A 26,285-nucleotide genomic window follows, 5' to 3' on the forward strand; every position below is an offset into this window, starting at 1 on the left:
GTTTCAGAAAAAACTAGTAGAGGCGAAAAGTTTGGCATATTTGAAAAAGTGGTAACGGCTAAGTGGATGAATAACCTTTTTTTGGTGGGATTTTAACTGAGGATATAACCTCACTTATAAATTTTTATGTCCCAAAATTATCTTTAAGCAGTCTTTTCGAAAGCATCTATACAAAACTGACCTTTAGAAATAAGACTGTAGTTCAAAAGTCCCTGATAGAAGTGATATGATGGGAATCAAAATTTTCATCTTACCGTTACCATTTAATATGTTTTTATTATATTAAATATATAAAAGAAACATGATGACTCTCATTCCTAATGCACTGTTAATTTACATTTTCTGGTAGTCCAATTGAAAAGAGAAGGAAAGAATCAGTTGTGATCTCAACACCCGCAACATCAGTGAACGCATTTGATGAGCTGATCAATCCACCAAATTCTAAGACTGCATCAGCTATAATTACAATACAAAGATTAAAAACAGGCTACTTCAGTGAGTATGTATTTTTCTCTTTTTTTTCATTGTTACTCCACTTTTATGCTTTCTTTACATGTTACAAATGAAGTAAAAGGGGACGCAAAAAGTTAAAACGGTAAATTAATTATAAAAATAAACGTATGAATTATAAAATCTATTATAGAGTTCGTGTGAGAAAGGGGAGGGGGGTCAATTTTTATTTCTCTTCAATGGCTTTGAAAAGAAATCCGTAAATAAATGAGTTGGGATTATCCAATAGCTAAATTTTTGTTGAATCGATAATATGTTCAGTGACGTACAATACTACTTTAGGAGGAATGGAGGTGAGTGTGGAGGGGGAGAGGGCGCACTTATACGCCATCTAATGTATTCCTTATTTAATTTCTAAACGTTAATTACTCTTATTTTAAAAGCTCGTTTTTTCATTTCAGTTAATGTTTTGCAGCGTAAAAACTAATTAAAACCTAAGTAAAAACGATTTGGCCTCAATATATTATTGTTTTGTTTTTCTTTTAACCAAGTGCGCGGAAGGAGTAGACATAGAAACTTGTGAAGTCCCATTTAAAAGGGTTTTAACAGGTCTCATTTAGAGAAATTAGACCATTGGAGGAAGTGGGTGCTGCACTGTATTAGTAGTACATTTGTTAACACGGATATAACACGGATAAGGTATGAACTGTACTGTTAACAAATAAAACACACTGAATCTTAAAATGATAAAAATACATTCATACAAGAAGTACGATGAAAAATACCAATAAGTTAAAAGACACAAAGCGTACCGGAAATTTAGCCTCTCCCAGGGAGGGTTAAATTTAAAATCAACTGGCTTACATTAAATCAATCAACATTTATTTGAAAAATAGAATCATAAACTCTAACAGAGCCAAATCACTGTATTTGCGCACATAGTTTGGAGATATTTGGAGGGTATTAAACATATTACCCGAAGGCACCCGTCGCAGAGGAAGACCCAAAAACACACTCCGTCGTACCTTTAACAGATACCTGCGCCAACTTTGTGCCTCCTTACAACCAGAGTGGGACGACATTATCGCTGCCTCCAGTTACAGAGACGATTGGAGACTCTTCTTATACGCTTTGGGTGCCTCTGGAGGTATAGGAAGATCTTTGGTCTACTGTCTAGTTAAACATAGTTAGAGGGGAGTTTTTATCCTAGAGGGCATAGTTAGGGGGAGTTTTAAGTCCTACTTTGTTTTTAATTTATTGAAGTGATTTGGACATGTCCACTGTACTTGGCTGCAAAACCTATATATATGCTGATGACATTGCCCTGGTAACAACTGGGAAAACATCTATTATTTTACAGTCAGTGATACAAAAAGCATTAAATAATGATCAACAATGGTGCAGCGAGAATAATATGACATTATCACCTGAGAAAACAGTTGGCATGCTTTTCTCAAAAAATAATAATACCACAGTACCACAAGTAAATGTTGTAAATCAGCCTATTAGGCTGGATGATTCTTTCTGCTATCTAGGCCTAAACTTTGATAGTAAAATGACATGGTTGAGACACACTGAGTATTTGTTAGGCAATATTAGGAGTAGATTAAACCTTATAAATGTAATGTGCCTAGGGAAAAGGGGTGCTCCTTTTAAGTGTCTTAGTAAAATTATAAAGGCTGTTATTGTTAGTAAGCTTGATTATAGTAGCTTTATATATGGTGATGCTAGTCAGAAGAATCTAAAAAAAATTAGATACAGTGTTCCATAGTGTACTTAGGCGATCCATTGGCTGCCTAAATAGTACCCCTATTCCAGCTATGATGATTGAATTGGGGGTGAGCACGCTTAAACTACGACGTGACAGGTTACTTGTGAAGTATTTCACTAAAAAATCTATTTAAATGAGGATATAATCAAGATGGAAATTATAAATAATTATAATAGTGATGTTAGTTTCAAGGATAGGAATACTCCAGCTTTTTATAGGTGTAATAGTTTGCTTCCAATAGAGTGCCCAAATATAGTACCCATTAATGAGATAGTTTTTGAGGATAATATATTGAATAAGCTATGTGCTTATATGAAAATAATGTGTATTTTCCTGTACCTGATCGTGGAGATAATAATAACTTGAATCTCAAACATGACTGGCTAAGACAAACTGACCACTTAAGAGACTATATACAAATTTTTACTGATGGCTCCAAGTCGGATAAGGGTGCTGGCTGTGCAGTGGTGATCCCCAGTATGTCAGTTTAATGTAGTTTTAAGTTACCAGGGATCCTGTCTATTTTTTCAATTGAGATGATTGGCATTGGAATTTATTAAATCATATGGGTATGCCCAGAGTTGGATGATATGCTCTGACTCAGCATCAGCCCTTAAGTACCTGATGAATGAGCATGAACCTAGTCGTGAATTAGTTTGTAATATCCACCAAATAAGTTAGGTCGTTAGAGCTTGTGGGAAGTAATATATTTCTAGTCTGGGTCCCAGCACATGTGGGAATTGCAGGAAATGAACCTGCTGATATAATGGCAAAGTGGGCTATTTTAAATGGTCAGAGTATAAGTGTAAAACCCACTCAAAATGAATATTGTACATGTATTTATAAGGTTTTATGTGATAGAGAGACCAATAATTTTATTAGAAGTTGCATAAATCCTATTTTAGAACTTTATGACTATAAGGCACCACCTGATGAACTTGTGCATGATGTTAGATCTGTTGCTGTTACTGTTTTTAGATTGAGGACAGGTCATGCCAAAACCCGTTCAGTTTTACATAAGTGGGGGAGAGTTAGCTCACCCTTCTGTGATATTTGTAATGAGTATGATGATGTTAGGCATATTCTCATGAAGTGCACAAAATATGAAGTACAAAGAAATTTGTTTAGAAACCAAATTATAAAGTATTTTGGTGTTTTCACAATGAGAGCAATCCTAGGTCGGGCTAAGTCCCCTAAGTGGGTCCATAGAAAGACTATGTTGTTGTTGGCTAAGTATATAAAGAGTTGTAATCTACATGACATTCTCTGATTTTTTTTTTTTTTTTTTTTTTTTTTTTTTTTTTTTTTTTTTTTTTTATAGAATGTTTTGACTTCTATATTCATTGTATTGACCTTTCTTTTTTCGTATTAATGTTTCCATTTATAAATGTTTTAATTGTAATAACTGCATTAACTTATACTTTTATTGTATTGACCTTTTTATCTATCTATTTATTCTTGTATTTTAGCTTTATTTAAATCTTAATATGTTTCTTTTCACAGATATTTCAAGCAATATTAGCAGAATAGAGGTGTGATATTCATACTAGTGCCAGTGATTTAAGCAAGAACACTCTGTACAACGTCCTAGTATTCTCCCAAGATATCTTAAGTGTTGACGTGGCCTGTGCCAAAATTTTATTTGTGTGTTTTTCAAGGTGACGTGGCTACATAAGCCCAAATTTCAAAAGAGGATCGCACGTATACGAGCGGTTGATGCGCTCAAACGTCAACTAAACAACAACAACAATATAGTTAGAGACTAAAAAATTTCGGAAAACTGAGGAAAATCCTAGGCAACATGAGCAAAAAACACGAATTAATTGAAGGGAAAATAATTATGTATTCATTACGTAATGACCAACAGATAAAGGATTTGGCTTTTTCTGCAAAAGTACAGGAGACTGAGTCGGAAACTTTTTATTCACATCAAAAGGTTATGAGAATGTAATTTAGAAATGGTAATTATCAAGGTGGTAATTCAGACTTCTGGGCAAACCATCCCTACCTTCTAAAAACCTTTCAGTAAATAAGAATCTAAAATGGAATCAGGAGATAATGGCCCGGAAGTGAGCCACTGAGAGGATAATCACTCATTTTTGGAAGAAAATCAGATAAACTCTTTGGTTTTAGGCAAGGCTATTACCCCGTATATGAAAGGGGCTGCAGAAATTACCCCGTATATGAAATTACCAGAAATTACCCCGTATATGAAAGGGGCTGTTCCCTCTTCAACGCCCTGCTCTTTACGCTAAAGTGTTTTACTGTTTTAAAAAGAAGAATTGAGGGAAAGAGTCAAAATTTAGCGTTAAGAGCGGGGCGTTGAGGAGCGAGCAGCCCCTTTCATATACGAAGTAATTTCTGTTCGTTTTAAGTTTTAACGTCGCTCCTTACTTTCAGTTAAAAAAAAAATAGTTTTTTTATTATTTAATAGATAAAAAGAATCGGCTTGTTATGCTTTCATTAAGTTTCATTAAGGGCTACAAACCTGTGAAAATTTGCCTGGTTTAAAAAAAGGGAAAAAGATTTGCCTGGTTTAAAGGGAAAATGGAGAAACAATCAATCATCAAATCACCCCTCCTTAATTTTGAAGTTTGTCCAAATTCTTTAAGAACGACTCCTGAAACAGAAGGGTCGTTTAATTAGAACAAAAAGAGGTTTTTTAGAAGTGCTAAAATTCTTTAGCGTAAATAACAAGGTGTTACGGAAGGGCCCTTCACAATTCCCTTCAAATACGTAATAATTTCTATTCGTTTCAAGTTTTAATGTTACTCCTTACTTTCAGTTGAAAAAATTGTTCTTTTTTTATTGAATATACTACAAAATGTCGGCTTGAATTATTTTCACAATATTGAAACCTTATCCCAAGCCCAACAAAGTTAAATTTACAGCTACACAATGCATTATCTGTGCTAATCATGGCCAATAAAATACAAAAAACGCGAAGTGACTACTAATATTCTTATAAAATTAAAGTTATTAGTTAGTGACTATTGAGCCACAAGTAGTGTCAATCCTGGGTTCTGTCTATCTAAAAGGAAAGTTTACTTCTAGAAAATGTTATGAACCAATAAATTTTGCCCTTTTATTGGCTTAGCCTTTCTAAAAAAAAGCCAATCAGGTTCTAAGAAAAGGAGCTATTTACCTCTCAAGGAATGGTATTTTCTTGCTTGTCTGTATCTGTCAATCCGGGTTAGTTAAACTAGTTTCTAAAGGTATGGCTATTTTTCTCTTCAGAAATAATAAGCGATATAATTTACTTGAGCACATGCGTCACAGAAATTGAATTACTGAATAAAACCATGCTTTTTAATACGACTGTATAGAAACTTTATTTTACTATTTCACTTGGTAACAAATAAGAAAAAAAAAACTTACTCATATCCCATTTGAGGCCTTTTGTAGTAACACGTGCGGGCTTATTCCCAGCAGGAATGACCGCACACCATTTACGTTTGGTGTCTTCATCAATGTGTATTACATGATCTCCAGGAGAGAGGCACCACGTTATGCTATTATTGGCAACTAAGTAGATTTCCATTCCTTGTTGACATCGTCGAATAATTTCATTGGTATTCTGGATAATGTGGTCTAACCTGCCAGAACTGTCAACAAATACTAGAAAATACTCAACCTAAAATAAAAAGCCTACTATAAACAGAGCCTAGTGCAAGTACTTCAAACAGCTCATCGCAGCACCATGCCTGTTGATGCTAATATATTTTAAGCACTCTTCTATTCTGCCACACTTTGTTCAGGGTTTGCAAATGGGTTTCATAAGACTCCAAAAATAAAATGACTGAAAATAAGCAAAACACTAAATAAGATCTACGAACGCTTCCAGAGCTACTTTTTGGCTAAGAAGTTAAAGTAGGGAAAGTTTTTTGAAAAAATACAATTAACAGTGGCTAGTTTTATTAAAGGATTTAAATTTAATCATTTATTAATATTCATTGGTGAAAAATTCAACATGAAAAACCTGAGAAGTGACCCATCTCAGAAATAGTGAGTACCATATGGTAATTGCTATTTTATTATTATTTATTGGAAAATAAACAGAGAAAGCAAAAGACGAAGCAATAAACGAAAGAAAAAAAAAGAAGAAATACACACTGAGCGCGAAGACAAACACTAAAAAAACACAACAAAATGTCTTAACTACTGGGCAGCACCGTTGACCCGGGATGATTCACTTCGGCAAACAAGAATTATAAGCACGAAAATAAACCATAAATAAGTAACACAATTTAAAAAATACAACACGATATAAGGACATAGCACAGACATACAAAAATACAAAATTTTGAAAAAGGCGGAGCAAAAGAGATCGAGAGAAAAAGGAAAAACCAACAACCACAAGATGAAAAAGAGGCTCAGAATACCATTCCTGGGCGGTCATAAATTCCTGGGCCAGGCATGGCTCTCGTCAAGCATAAAAAACATTCAATGTAAAATAAAAGTCTCTGTAGACAATATTTACTATTACAACTACTGAATACTCATCAATGCATCCGGATGCCAGTACACGTTAATATACGTAAATACCAACGTAAATACACACGTACATACGTAAATACCTACACACGTTCCTCCTTTGTCCTACCCTCTTCCTGTCCGAACTGCAGAACAGTCACTTAAGTTGGTAAGAAAAAAAATATAAATAACCCATTTTCACCCTGCTTTTGACATTGAACTTGCTCTGTAAAAGTAGAAGATGTTGGACCAAGCGACAAGGAGTTGGTTTGAAAGGTTTCCTCTATATGTTTTCTCAGACTTATCTTGCAGATAGGAATACTGTTGTTTCATGCTTGCATTTTTTCTCTCATTAAAACACATTTCCCCTTAAAATTTCAGTCTGACTAGTCAAATATTTGTTTCTCTCTCAAAAATTGAAAATTACTCGTCACAGAAAAAATTTCTGTGCTGAGTACATTTGGCTGCTCTAGTCGTGCATGATATTGATTAAGTAATAAAAAAAAACAAGTTTTAAAATAGAACCAAGTATTAAATCATTTTTTGGATTTAATTTCTGATCATTTTTAAATAATGCCAGGAAATTTAGATACTCTTCCGCGGAAAAATTCCTTCTCCCCAAGTATTTTATCCTCTATACAATTCAATCCTGGTGAAAATTTACCCCGGACAACTACCCTTAACGGTTGAAATTAAGACGGACAAGAGAAAGCAAGACAAGAAGAATTTTGTATAGTAGTTCTGGCAAATTCACCCAGTATAAAATTTCCATGAAAAATTCACCTCCTGGAAACTACCCTCACCATGGAACATTATCCCCGAAGAAAATTTCGCCAGCAGAAAATCCCCCTCCCAGTAAAATGTATGCATACTTCCCAATAACAAATACTATAAGTAAACACTAGGCAAATTTTTTAACTTAAAGACCTATTCCCAGGGGCTGTGGGAGGGTATGATATCCCCAAAGACATAGTTATTCGGCCTTTCAACTATGCAAACAAAATGGGTATCTCAAAATTTGACGGGACGATTTTCAGAAAAAGGGGCGTGAGAGGGGGCCTATTTGCCCTCCAATTTTTTTGGTTACTTAAGAAGGAAACTAGAAAATTTAATTTCCGTTCGAATGAGCACTCTTGCTATATTTTAGGACCATTGGCTCGATACATCACCCCTAAAGAAAAAAGAAACAACACATCCGTGATTTTTTTTGGCAGAAATTCAACATTTCACATTTTTTAGATAGGCGATAATAAACGAAATATCAAGTTTAAATACATAATGGAGTAAAATCAAACACTTCGTGGTAACGTAAGGAGCGACCCAGCTCAATAGTAACCAAAACTCTAAAAAATGGAATTTTGATATCAATAGCTACATCAAAAGAATCGCATTTTCATGTTGATTTTAAATATATAAGTTTAATCATGTTTAGTCTTACCCATCAAAAGTTAAGAGCCTGAGAAAATTTGCATTATTTTAGAAAATAGGGGGAAACAACCCATAAAAGTCATAGAATCTTAACGAAAATCACACCATCAGATTCAGCGTATCAGAGAACCCTAATGTAGAAGTTTCAAGCTCCTATCTACAAAAATGTGGAATTTTGTATTTTTGCCAGAAGGCAGATCACGGATGCGTGTTAATTTGTTTGTTTGTTTTTTTGTTTTTTTTCCCAGGGGTGATCGTATCGACCCAGTGGTCCTAGAATATTGCGACAGGGCTCATGCTAATGGAAATGAAAAGTTCTAGTGCCCTTTTCAAGTGACCAAAAAAATTGGAGGGCACCTAGGCCCATCCCACGCTGATTCTTTTCCCAAAGTCACCAAATCAACATTCTGAGATAGCCATTTTATTTAGCGTAGTCAAAAATCTTATAAATATGTCTTTGGGGACGACTTACTCCCCCACAGTCCCCGTGGGAGGGGCCACAAGTTACAAACTTTGACCAATGCTTACATATAGTAATGCTTATTTGGAAGTGTACAGACTTTTCAGGGGGATTCTTAGGTTGTGGGGGGGGGGTTGATAAGAGGGGGGTATGTTAGGGGAAGTTTCCTAGGAGGAATTTGTCATGGGGGAAGAAAATTGTCATGAAGGAAGCGCAGGATTTTCTAACATTATTAAAAAAAACAAGCGCAGGACCTACCTTTCGGCTAAGTGATTTCGATTCTTCTAAAACCAAGTTAACGCATTTGGAGAAATCAGTCTCATCTTGATTAGGGGTATGAACTACTTTAGAGCCTAGATCTGAATAAAATTCTTTGACTTCTTTGCGAATTGAATCAAAGTCTCCAGATATTAAGTCAGGTACGTATTCACTAGGCTTCTTACCAGCATCTAATGTGGCATCATAAAGACGGTTAGTACCACCATCAGCTGTAGCCTTAAATACACCTAAAAGGATATTGACTAACTAATTTGAAAAATAAATTTTGAAAGGTAGCCTCTGAATTAAGAGCAGATTGTAATAGCAGAATAAAGTGTGGCAAATCTAAAAAAAAAGTGTAAGAAAAAAGGTACAAAAAAAGAAAAAAAAGACAGAAGCACATGCTTGGGTTTAAATCCAACTAAACGTCTTTTTGTTCATTTTGAAGATTTTATATGAGGGACTCATCAAGTTATCTTTACAATGGCTAAAAACTCTTTGGTATTAGCGTGCATATACTTAGATCAAATTAATGTCCTTCTTTTATGAAAAGAGGGATATAAACAAGTAACTACATTCATCTTACGAATGGAAGAGTTAATGCATATTATCAAAGTACTTGAGCTCATAAATATGAAAAAGTATATAATAATGCCAGGAAAACTTCTTCAAGATTAAGCTCTCCCAAATACATCAGAAAGAGTTCAGCTTTTATCAAAGGCATCAAAACATCAACATCAAAAGATGGTCAAAGAATATATTTCATTTTTCTCTCTATTGCGATCTAAACTGAGTTTGAAAATGGGTTTAAACAAAAAAAATAGAGTAAGCCATATCTCATTTTAAGTGTTAAAAATTGTACATACACTTTAATACAAGCTTAGAAGAAGCCGTGAAGAAGCCTTCTTAATTTGATATGCAGCGCAATAGCACTACCTAAGTAAAGAATGATGTTGGCACAATGTGTTATTTTTTTTTCTGTCGTAGACCAGGGAGTTGCCGTAATAGCACTGCCTAAGTAAAGAATGATGTTGGCACAATGTATTATTATTTTTTGTTCTGTCGTAGACCAAAGGAGTTGCCGTAAAAACTTCAAAAACGGTTCTCTCAATAGGAAATTGAAACAGCTAGCGCCATTTTTAATAGTCGAAAGAGAATGGAGGGCCACTAACCCCTCTCCCACGCCCACCCTTTCCCGAAACACACCCAAACAAATATTTTTAGATAGCCATTTCGTTCAACCTAGTTGAAAGGTGTGTGAATTATGCCTTTGAGGATGACAACCGTTCCACAGCCCTCAGGGCAATGGGTGTAAGTTATACCCTGGGGGCATTTAAGGTTCCTTATAGAAAGCTTTGTCGTAGAGACTTTAAAAGAGCCCATTCGATTGGAAATTTAAACGGCTAGAGCCCTTTTTAATAGTCGAAAGTTATTGGAGGGCAACTAACCCCCTCCCATGCCCACCCTTTCCCCAAACACGTCCAATCAAAATTTTGAGATAGCCATTTTTTTGACATGGTTGAAAGCCCCGGAGATTATATTTTTGAGGATGAACCCCCCCCCCCCCCCAAAGCCCTCAGGGCGAAGGTTTTAAGTTATGCCCTGGGGCATATAACGTTTTTTTATGGAAAGCATATTCGTAGAAACTTCAAGAAGGGCTCATTGGATTGGAAATTGAGAGGGCCAGTGCCCCTTTTGATGGTCAAAAGTAAACGGAGGGTGAATGCCCCCCTTCCTTGCCTCTAATTTCTCCTAAAACTTCTGATGAAAGATTTTATACTACCATTGTGTTCAACGTAGTTAAAAAGTATGGATATTATGTGTTTGAAGACGATAACCCTCCGAAGCTCTCAGGACAAGGTTTGTAAGTTATGCCCTTGGGGCATATAAGGTATTTACAGAAAGCGTTGTCGTGGAAACTTCAAACAGAGCTCATTCGACTTGAAGTTGAGAGGACTAGTGCCTTGTTATCAGTCGAAAGTTACCCTAGGGCAAATGCCCCCCCCCACCAGGCCCATCATTTCCTAAAACACTTCCTATCAAAATTTTGAGATGGCTATTTTGTTCAACGTAATTGAAAGTTTCGTAAATTATGTCTTTGAGGATGACAAATCTGCCTTCCCAGACATCAGGGGAAGGGTTGTAAGTTATGCCCTGGGGCATTTAAGGTTTTTGTAGCAAGCGTGGTCATATCAACTTCGCAGGGCGCTCATTGGATTGGTAATCAGAAGCTCTAGTGCCCTTTTTAAGAAGCAAAGTGATCGGAGGATAGCTACCCACCCTCCCACGCTCACACGTTGTATTGTCCCAAAATGCATCCAATAGAAATTTTGATAATTCCATCTTATTCAAAATAGCTTTAACAACGCTTTTGGGGTTGAAACAAACCCCAGAGCATGGGAGCAAGGGTTGTAAGCTATGTCCCGGGGGCATTTAAGATTTTTTATGGAAGGGATGGCTGTATAAAATTTATAGGAGGCTAATTTGGTTGAAAATTGGAAGTTCTAGTTTCCTTTTAAAAGTCAAAAATGATGGAGGACGGCCAGCCCCCTCCCAACTAACCTGCTTCACCATACGAATCTGATTAAAATTTTGAGATAGCAATTTTTACTCAAAATAGTCAAAGAAATATAAAAATACCTCTATGATTGACACAACCCCCTATTGCCCTGAAGATAAGGTTGTAAGTCATACCCTGGGGGCATATAAGGTTTTTATGGAATGGGTGGTCGCATAAACTTCAGATGGGGCTCATATGATTTGAAATTGGAAGCTATTGTGCCATTTTTAAGAGTCAAAGTGATATGAGAGCGACCAGTCCCCCCCTCCACGCTCATCATTTCCCTTAACACCTCCAATCAAAATTTGGAGATAACAATTTTGTCCAACATAGTTGAAGGGTCTGGAAATTGTGACTGTGAGGAAGATACCCCCCCCTACAACTCTCAGAACAAGGGTTGTAAGTTATACCTTGGGGGCATATAAGGTTTTATAGAAAGGGTGGTCGTATATACTTTGGAGAGGAATCATTGAATTATTAATCAGAAGCTCTAGTGCCCTTTTTAAGAGGCAAAGTGATCAGAGCGCAGCTACCCCCCCCCCGCCACACAGACGAGATGCATACAATAGATACTTTGAGACAGGCCTTTTATTCAAAATAGTCCAAAGATCATATAACAAGGCATTTAAGGTTGATACAAACCACCAGAGCCTAAGGGCGAGGGGTGTAAGTTACACCATTGGGACACTTAAGGTTTTCATGGAAAGGATGCTTTTGTTTAAAATATTCCAAAGAACATATAACAATGCCTCTAAGGTTGTAATAAACCCCCAAGCCCTGGGGCAAAAGGTTTAAGTTAAGCCCTGGGGGACATATGAGGTTCTTACGGAATGGGTGGTCCTATTAAATTCAGGTAGATATCAGTTGATTTTTAATCGGAAGTTATAGCGGCCTTCTTAAGAGTCAAAGTGGTTTGAGACAAACCGACTCCCCCCCCTCATACGCCCATCATTTCACATAAAAAAATCCAAACAAAGTTTTGTCACATCAATTTTTTCATCATTGTTGAAAAGCTCAGATATTGTTTGTTTGGGGTATGTCAGCCCCTCCCCCGAGGTCTCAGGGCAAAGGCTGCAAGCTATTCAATTTGTTCATTGTTTACATATAGTATATGTTATTGAAAAGAGGTATGCATGTTTGACTTCTACTTTCCCAAAATACGAAGGGCATTAAAATGAGTCTTTCAGGGGATGTTGAGGGGAGTTCTGAACTAAATCATAACATCTTATGTGTATATGGGTTGTCAAAAGGGTGTCCCTCAGGAATGGTCGAGTATATTAGTCTGAAATTTTCAGGAAATAACAAGGGAGATGATCAATTGACCAAAAAGGCCAGATTTTCACGAGAGTACTACAACAGCTACTGCTGCTTTTACTGCTATCACGAGTACTATTACTAAAACCACTACCATCACTAAAACTATTACTTCTGTATTAGTTTTCTCTGATTCTACGAAATGAGTTGGAGGGGGAGTAATATATCATACCAGGGTATCTTGATTTGCTATTGGATACGTGTTGTAGATTCTTGTGTTCATTTGATGCAGATAACGAGACTGGGGAGATGGACTGATTCGGCAATTGAAATGGTAGGGAGCTGGAACGTAACATGGAGGTCTTTGAATGGGTTTGTTTTGTGCCGTTGAAAATTTTGATTCATTTTGCTTGTTAGGGCTGGTGGGAACAGTGGGCTGGTTTGGCAAAATTCGTTTTTTGGCTGATGAATATTCATAGTGTTAATACTCAGGAGAGTTTGACAGTTGACAAAAATTCTTTCGGGTATTATTAAAAAGTCTTTTGAATGCGCCATAACTACGATTAAGATGAATCCGGTCACAACCAAAGCAACGACCACTTCCAAACTTAGGGTAGTTGGCAGCCAGGGACCTTACATTCACCCTCAATATTAAAACTTACGCAAACATGCAGATATTTACATTTTTCGCCTTTTTTGCAAATAGCATTAAAGGCATATTAGCATATACCTTTATCTGAAGTCAATTCATGACTGCTTATCTTAATACTCTTTGCCTTTAGTTTGCATTCATTAGCATTCGATTTTGTGCTATCTAGGTCAGATGAACTCTTAATCATGTTATCACAAAGGTAACTGAACTTCTTAAAAATATAAGTTTGTTTCGTCGCCTCTTTGTAACAGGAAACATTTGAATATTTTTCAGGATGAGATTTATTAAAGATTATTTTCTGATTTTGATCCTCATTAACATCGGACGACTTTGGAGGGATTTCCCTTAGAGTTGACCTAAGGTCTATGATTTTAGATATTTCCTTGCTTAATAATTCCAATCTATATCTCATTGATGCAAGGGAAAGGAGTGATAAGTTCAATAGGGGGGGGGGAGGTGGAACAACAAGTGCCACAAGTAGTAGTTTCTGTCTGGCAGGAGGCATTATATTTATTGACTTCGAGATGATCATTAATATTCGGAAGGTTCGGAGCTAGAGGGGATGATCGGATTTCCATCATAATCTTGGCCATGTCCTTGCCCGATAGACGACACGGGGGAGTAATTCGTGGAGGCTGGGGTAGACTGGGACAAGTATTAGCAAACGTAATTACCTTCTTTGGACTATCCTTTTTCGCAGAACAATCTAGGCATGGCCAAATTTTGGACCATTTGGAACGTTCAATTCCGGCACACTGTTCGTGGAATTACGATCCACAGTTACTGCATATCAAACAGTTTGACTGCAACCTGCAACGACATTTGGGGCACACTCTCATAGTCATTAGTGAATATTTTATTTCTTCGTGATCTTCTGTAATCTTTGCGTCGTGTGCTTTCATTATATCAATTTTGCCATCTTCTCGATTCTTTTTCGCTTTCAAAATTTTTGCTAGCCTTATTTGTTCGCCTTTATACTTCCACGTTGGGGGATCGTTTATGATCCTATTGCTTCCAAAGCTTACAAATATAAACAAAATAAATCTTTAAGACGCTTGATGGGTAGAACCAGGTAAGTCATCCCTGCTGCTCCCCTAAATCGTTTGGTATTAGTCTTACTCTTGTTGGGAGATAGAGACAATGGAATTGCCTCTGAGCCTAATTATCTACCCTTAAAACCCTTGGTTTCCCACCACCTGCCTTGTTTTCTGTTTTTGAAGATGCCGGGCTTTCAGAAATAAACTTGTCCTATTGTTACCCTGTCAGTTTCACAATGAAAGCAAAGAAAAAACCTATTTATAATTCATCGAATTTATTAACAACTTATAGACGCAATGGATAGAACTTCGTCATTTCTAAGGTTTGATGAATATATGTTTGTTGCTTTATTAAAAAAAATTACCATATGACCTGCTGATAATAATTTCGGTGCTTGTTAATTATTCAGAACAAAGTTAAATTCTTGATACGAATGCGATCTGAGATAACCAGTTTTATAGCCACAAATACAGGTGACCGGCGACAGAATGTATCGGACTTGTATAACTTGGACCATATGTTTGCATATTAGGAGGGTGGGGGTAAAGTATAGCGGGTCTGCATGCAAAAAATGTTAGCTACAGTTATTCTGCATATTATGAAGCAAAAATCGTTTTTTAACTTCAAGCTGTTTATAAAAAAATTATCCTACCCACCCCCCTAATGCACAAATATTTACCCCAAATTATAGGTCCCATGTTTTCTGTCACCGTCAATTGTCTTTGTGGATATAAAACCTGTTTTTTTAGATCATACATTCAGATCAAGAACTTGAGTGTGTTCTAAACAATTAACCATAATTTCTGAATAATTAATACCATAATTTCAATTTAGGGAGACAGCGACTGCTATTGAACGTTGAAATACTGCGTCGGAAGGATCCCTCACAAGCATTAAAACACGCTGAAAATTGCATTCCATCGTAATTTTAGTTTACCAGAAGTTCGACCATATTCTCAAAATGTTCATTCATTTATTTATAGTTGTCTTTTCAGCCCTATTACATTCCAGAGCACTGCATATGCTTTTTCAAACGTCATTTTTATCATTTCTCCTGCTAAATGAGGCAAGCCTCTAGTACTCAAAAATAACCTCCCCTTCCTTTAAAAATTCTGATAATTTTCTAGGAGGTTACCTGAGATCTCTAAAATGCCTTTAGTACAGTTTAGTTTTGTGGAATTGGATACTTTCTTGTTTATTATAAACAAGATAATAAAATAAACATATAATAAAAATTAATATTATAAACAAGATAATAAAATAAGCTTTGATTGTTTATTATACTGATAAATAAGCTAACTTAGTGTTTATTTTTCAGAATAACCTTCCCTGTCTTAAAAAAATCAATAAAAAATATTTTAGGGATGTGGTAACACTTCCCCCAATATTTTGAATTAAGACCTCCCTAGTCCCCTCATAGGATAGTCAAATGGAAACAGTATTCCTATAAACCTTGAGAGACAGGGATATTTTTTTGAATTTCTAAATCACAACATCAATGCTTGTCTACGCTGAAATAAAGCTGGCCTGCTTTAAAGTGGAAGAATTGCTAAAAACCTTTAAAAACAAAACCAAAAAAACTTACCGGATTTCCACGCCAAGTCTAATCGATGAAAATTCTTTATTTTCCTATTTAGAATAATAACTGCAAAGCCTTTAATCTCTGAGGTGAGCGCTTCTATTGGCCGCCACATTCTTACAAACTTTCCTGACATTTGCCTTAGTTTTGGAGGCTTTGCATAAAATATCAAGTGCTAAAAGTAAATAATTTCAGAATAGGAAGTGAGAAAAAGCTGAAGACTGAGCCTATTGAACAAGTATCAAATTTGGTAGTTATGGCTTTGATACCGATTATAAACGCTAGGGAAGATATGGTCATTGAAGTATGTCCGTGCAGAAAATTCGTGGGTATATATACAAAATGTCTACCATAATTCTGAAAACGAGGATTTAGGAGCGTTTCAATTCGACTGGAATGGCTGTACAGACCCATTATATAGCCATATAGAGCCGAATCCTCTGCCGGTGGGTTTTAAGAAATATTCAATTAATTTTTCCAGAAGTCTATCCCTGGGATCCCACTGATGCGATTTCACGCAAAAACGGCGTTTTGCGTGATCCGTTAAATATCGTCCGTTTTTTGCTGGAAGTTTATGCGTCGCGACGATTCAGCGGCTGCGTTGCAATATTTCAACTGATCCGTTGACAATTGCATCTGTTATTCTGAATTGAAAGATTTGTGGAACCAAAAACTATAAGTAACCGAGAAACTAATCCGATGTCTGTCTGAAGAGTTTATCCGAAGAATCTATCCGAATCTGTCGAAGAAGTTTATGCGAAGTATGTCTGTAATATTTGACAAACAACACTTAGTTCTTCGCAGATTAGCCTTTTGAATGTTTTTCTTGGTTTCTAGAACTTGATTTAGCCTATGCATTTGCTTTTTAAATATATATCATAACATTTTTGATTTTCAACGGTTGTGGTGAACCGTTTCTGTGTGAACATTTTAGCGATTTTCTGCCATCCTTTATACGCGAGCCGTTTGGCGCATCGCATCAATGGGAACCAGAGGCATAAGGCCTATTGCAATATGACGGTCGAAATAGCGACAAATTGCACTTTTATTAACTCAATATGAAGCATCTAGATATCCCAGGATGTTTGAATTACGATAGCTCTAAAAGAGATTTCTAAGAGCCAGAAAATACGTGACCCCTCCTCCTCCCCGGTCGATTCTAACCACAGTTTTAAGATTTTCTTCTGTATATCAAGACGATGTTGAAAAAATTCGTGAAGGCCCAGATTACCAGAGTACGGAGGAGAACACCCAATTAGCAAGCACCACTTACCAAAACAAGAGCTAAGAGCTCGTATGGCACTTGTGAAGAGGTCGGAAGAGCCAAGAGCTCATATGGCATGAGCTCTAGCAAAATTCTAAGAATCAATAGATTAATTTAAAAGGAAAATCAGAGGCTTAATGCCGGTCGGGATTTAAAATAAGAGTTCCGAGACACGACGTCCTTCAAAATATCAAAATTCATCAGGATCCGATAACCCACTCGTAAGTTAAAAATACCTCATTTTTTCTAATTTCCCTCTCCCTTCAGCCCCCCCCCAGATGGGTCAAATCGTGGAAAACGGCTTTATCAACTCAATTTGTGCAGGTCCCTGACATGCCTACTAATTTTCATCGTCCTAGCACGTCCAGAAACACCGAACTCGCCAAAGCACTGGACCCCCCTACTCTCCCAAAGAGATTGGATCTAGTCTGGTTACGTCAATCATGTATCTGGTTATTCTACCCACCAAGTTTCATCCCGATCTCTCCACACTAAGCGTTTTCCAAGATTTCCAGTTTCCCCCTCAAACTCCCCCCAATGTCACCATATCTGGTCGGGTTTAAAATTAGAGCTCTGAGACATGCGTTCCTTCTAAATACCAAATTTAAAAATACGTCACGAACGGTCACCCGTTCTTAAGTTAAAAATATGTCCAATTGTTCTAATTTTTCCGACTTACCACCCCCTCAAACTCCCTCAAAGAGAGCGGATTCAGTATGGTTATGTCAATCACGTATCTAGGACTTGTGCTTATTCTTCCCACCAAGTTTCATCCTGATCTCTTCACTCTAAGCGTTATCCAAGATTTCCGCCCCCCCAACTCCCCCAATGACACTGGATCCCTTTGGGGTGTAAAATGATAGATCTGAGTTATGAGGTCCTTCTAAATATGAAATTTTATTAAGATCCAATCACTTCTTCGTATGTTAAAAATACCCCCTTACCTTTGTTCCTCCAGAACCTCATTTTTCCTAATTTTACAGAATTAACCCTCTCGCCGACTCCCTCAAAGAGAGCTAATCCTTTTCCGGTTATGCCAATCATGTATCTAGGACTTATGTTTACTTTTCCAACCAAGTTTAATCCCTCCATTTTGATCCCTCCACTCTAAGCGTTTTCCATGATTTTAGTTTCCCTCCTCCAATTCCCCCAAAATCACCGGATCTGGTCGGGATTTAAAGACATGATATCCTTCTAAATGTCAAATTTCAATAAGATCCAATCACCCGTTCACAAGTTAAAAAACCTCAAATTTTCCGTTTTTTCCGAATTAACACCCCCTCCAACTCCCCCACAAAGGGCGGATTCAGTCCGGTTATGTCAATAATGCATCTAGGAATTGTGCTTATTCTTCCCACCAAGCTCCATCCTGATCTCTCCGCTCTAAGCGTTTTCCAAGATTTCCGGTCCACCCAACTCCCCCCAATGACACTAGATCCGGATTTAAAGGATTTAAAATAAGAGCTCTGATACACGATATCCTTCTAAATACCAAATTTCATCAAGATCCGATCACCCGTTCGTAAACTGAAAATACCTCAATTTTTCCGAATTAACCGTCCCCCACTCCCCCCAGATGGTCGAATCGGGGAAAAGACTATTTCTAATTTAATCTGGTCTACTTGTGACTCGCAATTAATGTGGTTAGAACGACTTACGCCTATGACTGAAACTACTTGAGACAGTGCTTATTTTCAGCTAGGGACGTCCCGCATGGGAAGGGGGTCATTTTAAGTAATTTACAACACAGAACCAATGAAAAAAGATCAGTCTCAGTCCGTAATACGCGAATATGAAGTAATCTTGAGGACAATATCACCTAAATCAGTCAGTAAACCGGTCATACGTTCGGTAAGATCCATTACCCCCACCCTTCTTCTAACATTTTAGCTAGTGATGTCTCTGCTTCCAAATACTACTACTATTCCGATTACGACTGCGACTGTGACTGCTACTGATTTTTCAAATGTTGCTGCTACTACTTCTATTGTTACTTTTAATGCTCCTACTGCTACTACTACTACTACTACTTCTACTACTATTACTGCTTCTACTGTTACTACTAGTACTACTGCTAGTACTACTACTACTACGACTATGACTACGACTACTACTACTATTGAACTAAACCAAATGGATTCATTCATGTTGCTGACAGTTCTTGTCTACAATATCTCAAGAATATTTAAAGTTATGAAATTAAAACTTTCGGAGAATGTTGAGAGGGATATTCAATTGAATAAAAAAACACACACACACCGTGAATCCAGATTGACAGAAAAGGGTATCGGCGATATTACAGGAATGGCTAGGGGTATTTAGGGAATGTTATATTAAATGAAGACACTAGATGCATCCTGGTTGTCAAAAGGACATATCTGAACGTATCTACATTCATCTTACTAAACAAATTGGCATCAACTTGGCGTAGGATGTATCTACTTAGACATTGGGATATTTAGCTAAAATTTTAAGAATACATTCTATTAGCCCTTCTAGCTTAAAAGCTTATGCCTATTTTATAACATTGAAGTCATTTCATAGATCTTAAATCTGTAATTACAAAATTATTCTTCGAGCAGAAAACAATCACCCCATAGGCTTAAAAAAATGTCAATTTCCCTCTCATTTGAAACTGTAAATTCTGAATATACCCTTTGGTATTGCACCCTACGATGAGTAACTAAAAGGGGAAGATTAATGTTTTTGTAAGAAGAGGGTTGGTCCAGAGAAGTTTTCTAGGAACAAGGAAAAGTTTTAAATATTTTTCTTTTGAAAAAGTTATTTCTTCAAACCTGAGCAAAAAATTTGGTAAATTTTAGCAACATTTTTTTAAAAGTGTCAATTCAAACTACAGTAATTATTCCACTTTTTTTCGGTACTCTACACAGAGGAAGGGGGAGGGATGGCCAACGAGCAACTGTTTTCTTTCATAATATTTAACAAATATTTGAGCTCGTTCTTTTCTCCTGTTGTCATTTCCTTTCAATGCTTTTAAGTCCCCACAAAACTAGTTCATAAAAGACATGACTTGAGGGGGGAGGGTATTTGTGATTGAATAGAAATGTAACTGATGAATTAAACCTCTTATGAATGTTTCAATAGGTAGTAACATCTTCATTCAAATTTAAAATACTTGGTTTGAAACTTGAGGACAAAGGGGGATGGGGGGGAATGCACATACCCTAGGTCTCGAAGTTTAGTTTGTTGTTGTCCTCCTTTTTCTCAAGGAGGTGGGTGTGAAACCACGGCTTCTGTTCTACGGCACCCTTACCTGCCACATTTTAGTAGTTTAATCCCTTTGATGATAAGCTGGAACACGCTAGAAAAATGATTTTACAGACAGCCTTTCAAACAATGTCTTGGGCCTTTAAGAAATATTAGTGTGAATTTTCTTATTCAAGTAGGAAAATAATGCAGAATACCGTTTTTCCTTCATTTTTAAAATGTGGCTTATTCAGAATTTCTGTGGTTCATCATCATAATCTTTGGATATTTAAATGCCCTCTTTGGTATTTTAATCTAATAAATCAAAAAATAGTGTCTTCACTGGAATTCGAAGAATTTTCTATATCATAATCTTGAAAAAGTTGAAAAATCCTTGCCCACATCCCCCCCCCCCTACCTCACGGCTATATTCAGAGGAATACGATGCGATAATTTACTAATAAACACAGTTATAACTCTTTACTTTATACATCTACTGCACTGATGGAAAAACATAGGTTTTTGTTGGCGTGCAGTAGTAAAAATTAACCATTTTTTGAACACACCAAAAAATACCATGATAAATAACTAAAAAAAAAGAAAAAGCATACCATACAAATAAAAAGTAGAAACAATAGGGAAAATCTTTTCAAGACAGTGGAAATCAGTTCTGTGAATATTTCGGCCCTATGTCCAAGGGCCGTCTTCAGCACAATACGAGAACAAGAGCGACTGTATATATATATATATATATATATATATATATATATATATATATATATATATATATATATATATATATATATATATATATAAACTTATATAAAATTGTGAGAATTAAAACTAAATAATGTTATTTAAAAACTTTTTTTAAAAACAGCCCTAGTTTCCTTACTTCAATGAAGTTTAACCAGGACTGACAAAAAGAATGAAGTGAGAATATAAACTCATTCAAACTAAAGAGAACAAAGTGATTCAATGCAATTTCTCAGAGCCAACCTTGCTTTTTTAGCAGCCTGTCTCAAAGGCCTTTTCGTAGCTGATTCAGTAGTATTATAAATCGGTTTAATAAAATATTTTGTTAGATCATTTTTAATTAAATTTGAGTATAAAGAATTTAGTGAGTATTCCCCCAAGTCCCTGTTCAAAGAAATATTATTATTTATTTTGAGATTAATTTCGATTGATTCTCGAACCACCTGTTTTATCCCCAAATCATTACTGATGAGTGAAGATATTTCAAAAAGCATCGTGTGGGACGGATTGTTAAATATATGCCAACCTAAAGCAGAATCAAAGGAATTAAAGAAAAAAAACGGTTGTAACCGTTTTTCTAGATTCTGATGGGTCCTGCCGACATAGTAATTTCCACAATCACAGGTTATTTGATAGACCCCTCTTTGGCGAGTAACTGGGGTCTTATCTTTACCGGAATTTAAGAAATTAATGATTTTAAATTATTTGTAAAAACTACGTACAGACTATTTTTGTGCAAATATTTTTTTAATTTTGTTGCGATCTTTGGGATATACGGAAGATAGACAATATTTGAGGGCTTATCAGTAGCCTCACATTGTGAAATATCTTCTTCGATTTTACAAGAATGTCTTTTTATTCTACGGTTAATTATTTTATTGACAAAAGGAATGGGGTATCCATTACCAAAAAGAATATCTCTGATAAAGTTTATTTCTGCATTTATATACGAATCGGAGCAAATATTCAGGGCACGATCAATGAGGGAAGTTACAACTGCTCTTTTAACTTGTGGGGGGTGATTTGAATTAAAGTGAAGATATCTATTGTTTTGTGTTGGCTTTCGATAGATAGTAAAATCTAGTTTATCAGCATTACGAATAATTAACATCTAAAAACGGTAGTTTATTTTCAATTTCAACTTCTAGGGTGAACTGCAAATTTCTGTCATAAGTGTTAAGATGATCTAAGAAGACTCGAAGTTCAGCTTCCCCGTAATTCCAAAGTGAAATTACGTCGTCCATATAACGACCCCAATAGACGTGTTTTAAAAAATAAGAATTTAATGCCCAATTTTCAAGGTTCTCGACATAAATATTTGCCAGTAGCCCGGATAAAGGTGCCTCCATGGGTAACCCATTTTTTGTTGATAAAAAGAATCGCGAAATTGAAAATACAGAGAAAACTTATTACACATTTTAAACAGAGTCATTAAAACAGGGATAAAACAGATTAAAATTTGGGGATAAAACAGGTGGTTCGAGAATCAATCGAAATTAATCTCAAAATAAATAATAATATTTCTTTGAACAGGGACTTGGGAATACTCACTAAATTCTTTATACTCAAATTTGATTAAAAATGATCTAACAAAATATTTTACTAAACCGATTTATAATAGTACTGAACCAGCTACGAAAAGGCCTTTGAGACAGGCTGCTAAAAAAAAGCAAGGTTGACTCTGAGAAATTGCATTGAATCACTTTGTTCTCTTTAGTTTGAATGAGTTTATATTCTCACTTCGTTCTTTTTGTCAGTCCTGGTTGAACTTCGTTGAAGTAAGGATGCTAGGGCTGTTTTTAAAAAAGTTTTTAAATAACATTATTTAGTTTTAATTCTCACAATTTTATGTAAAATTATATATATATATATATATATATATATATATATATATATATATATATATATATATATACATATATATATATATATATATATATATATATATATATATATATATATATATATATATATATATATATATATATATATATATATATATATATATATATTATATATATATGTATATTCTCTCTTGTTCTCTTATTGTGCTGAAGACGGCCCTTGGACATAGGGCCGAAATATTCACAGAACTGATTTCCACTGTCTTGAAAAGATTTTCCATATTGTTTCTACTTTGTATTTGTTTGTTATGGAAAGGCAGTGTGGTCTTCGTCGCTATTTTAAAAATCATACCACAAAAAAAAGAAAAAAAAGTTCAATCTCCATCACAATATCCCCTCAAAAAAACTCCCAACAACCCTACCCCATCGCTACCACCCATCCACCCACTCCTCCATACCACCACAACGAATCAGACCTCCCTACCACCTCCAATCTCCTCACAAATAAATAAAAACTCAACCATTCTTTATTAAGTAATCTTTTAACTTTCTCTTAAAGTCTAGAAGATGCTCAGCCGCCGTGACGCTCATTGGTAGAGAACAGGGAGGCAGGAAGTATAGAATAACAGGGAGTATATAACGCTTAAATTCTCCTCTGCCCAAAACCGAAATATCTCTCCAACTCGTAAATTAGTCAAAAAAGATACAAGTACATGGAGGGACCCCCTTTAAAAGCGCTCCTTTATGTCCCCCCTCTGTACATGTCGTGATTGGGTGTGCCTACTCCAGCGAAGGGGACACTCAGTCTTCCCTCTAAACTCTTCCTCCTTGGGTGCCAATGGGATAAGTGTGTTTTAATCCGCTCGGTGGTACCGAGCGGTAATAATAACGGTAATAAGCGGTAATCACGCTTAGTTCAGAAAACGCTTAAGGAGTACGACACTTGTTGTTTAAAAAATAACCTTGCAATAATTTTTATTCTTATACTTTTTTTGGTTTTATATCTATCAATGTCAAGGCCGTATCCGAGGGGGGAGTAGTGGTTTTGACCCCCCTCCACCCTCCGAAATTTGTGTCTGACTCTTAAAAACGTAACAAAATGGATAAAAACAAATTTTTGACACGCTTTTAAAAGTTTTTTCGTAATCGCCGCACCTAGTGGTGGTTCAGGCCTGTCTTGCACCCGGGGCAGAATTTTGTTTAGCATTCCCCCTTATCTTCTAATAATTTTTAGGCCAAATTTTTACAAAATTTTTGCTTATTAACAAAATTTTGTCAACTTCGCCCTCTACTTAATTTTAATAAAAATAACATTCAAAAATCACAAAATGTTTAAAACCGTTAGATTATTTATTTGAAATTCCACGACCCAAAATTTCTGCACCACGGGCAAGCGCCTCCTCTATCTTCCCTTAACCCCCCCTCGACCCAAAAAAATAACCCTCTGAAACAAAAATTCTGGAGACGGCCTTGACCACTGTTCTGTTTTGTCTCTTTAAAATCTGCTTATGCATATTTTGCCACTGGCTCTTATTAATTTAGTAATTTCCTAACTTTCGTTGACTCCATATTTTGATGCATTTTTCCATTCGGAAAAAACAGTATAGCTTATTATTATTTAAGAACTTGTGTATATGTAATTATATTTTCTTGAAAATCAGATCTATCAAATATTGAATAAAACGACTCACTGTTAGGCAACTAAAAAGATTAAAGACTGTATCACTAAAAGAAAGGCAGTGTAAAAAGAAACTGAAATGGTTATCTTTTTCTAGTCATTAATAATGGAAACTTCCCAATAAAGATTTTGACGTCACGGGTTTCGTTACGTCTTCAAGCAAGGAACTTACTAGTTTCTGCGTTCAAAAGATTGAAAATTGAATCGAATCTGGCGCATCCATTTAAAAAAAACGATTAGAGCTTTTTTTGTAATTAAGAATTTTGCCCCCTTTGCATGGAATATAATTCGAGCTGCAAAAAGAAATTCCAGTTATCTATCATCCTCCAAGGCTTCAGTGAAAAGATTTGTCCATACAAAAGAGTAGTAGGCCTAATTATGTGTGTGTTTTATGTAAGTAGAATGGTTGTTGTTTATGTACAAATCGCTTATTAATATTTTTTTCTATTTATTTTCATAAAATAACAATAACAAAAACAATATCCCAAAGGGCTCAATGGCCCGTTATTTGGGAAACGGCGTACAATAAATAAAGAATCATAAAACTTGTCATAAACATACTAACCAACATCTAAATATAAATATATAAGGAAAAGAAATCAACTCACCGGCAGTCCCCACGAAACAGCGACCGTCAAATCACCCGACAATAAAATACAAATTAAAATTATCTGCGTCATCGAGGATACAACACCAACAAAACAACAACCGAAAAAAAGAAAAAAAAGAGACATTTAATAAGAAGCCTTTAATAAGAAACTTTTCATCTGTCTTTTAAAGGAGCCAACTGTTCGTGACTGCCGGATCTGAAGTTCCAAGCACGCCCCACAATCACAGCCAGGCCGAAGTCTGAACGAACCGAGGGACTAGCTAGAATCATCACATCCTCCCGGTTAAAAAAGGTAAAAAAAAATCCTTCTTCCTCCCGGTTACGAACCATATAAAAATTTACTTCCCTGCTAGTTTGAAAATACCATATACAATAGAAAAAATAGTTTTTTAAAATACGTAGAATTGCAAAAACCCCCATCTTCTGCCTACAAGCACTGTGGAGTTTTCTTAACAGGTGGTGCAAGAATGCTCTGTAATTCTGTAATGTTCTGCAAAAATGTAAATGTAATTTGTCAAACAAAATTATCTTATCTTAAGTAAATGCATTTAAAACTAAGCCCTCATTCGTCGTTCTTCACATATTTATATTAAAACTAAATAAGCCATACAAGAATTTATTTGTTTAATTTTCATTGTATGATTTAGGGCGTTTTATTAGGGTCAACGCTATGTCATTTTTGGATCGAAGTGATGCCAGAAGCAATCTAATTAGAAACGTTTTACTAGTACTTCCTGGCGCATCCAAGAATACGATTTTTTGTTTCCTCCTGGTATCGTTACGCGCCGTATTAGTTACGCTCCATTGTAGTTGTGTCCCTGTGTCCCACCTGTGAATATAGATAGATATATGTATGTTTTTAACCACGTAAAACTTGCGAACATACAACATTCTTCGCTGTCCCATTGTCTGTGCATATAAATAGAATGTCAAGTTTACCGACTCTTGAACATGCAACATATAATTGTTCATGGGAAAACAATCCATATTCAGATCCTTACCG

General features: G+C 35.9%; 1 protein-coding gene across 1 annotated transcript; it reads right to left on the reverse strand.

Annotated features, from left to right (window-relative positions):
- Positions 1-256: 256 nt before the first annotated feature.
- Positions 257-24,821, reverse strand: LOC136032651 (thiamin pyrophosphokinase 1-like). Its single transcript, XM_065712935.1, has 5 exons — positions 24,686-24,821; positions 15,930-16,098; positions 8,841-9,088; positions 5,600-5,855; positions 257-456 (listed from the first exon to the last, which is right to left on the reverse strand). Exons 2-5 carry the CDS (start codon positions 16,057-16,059, stop codon positions 329-331), a joined length of 762 nt encoding a protein of 253 aa, XP_065569007.1. The 5' UTR covers positions 16,060-16,098; positions 24,686-24,821; the 3' UTR covers positions 257-328.
- Between the last annotated feature and the right edge of the window lie 1,464 nt (positions 24,822-26,285).

The sequence above is a fragment of the Artemia franciscana genome, chromosome 11, assembly GCF_032884065.1.
Source record: "Artemia franciscana chromosome 11, ASM3288406v1, whole genome shotgun sequence".
In the NCBI taxonomy this organism is placed as follows: domain Eukaryota; kingdom Metazoa; phylum Arthropoda; class Branchiopoda; order Anostraca; family Artemiidae; genus Artemia; species Artemia franciscana.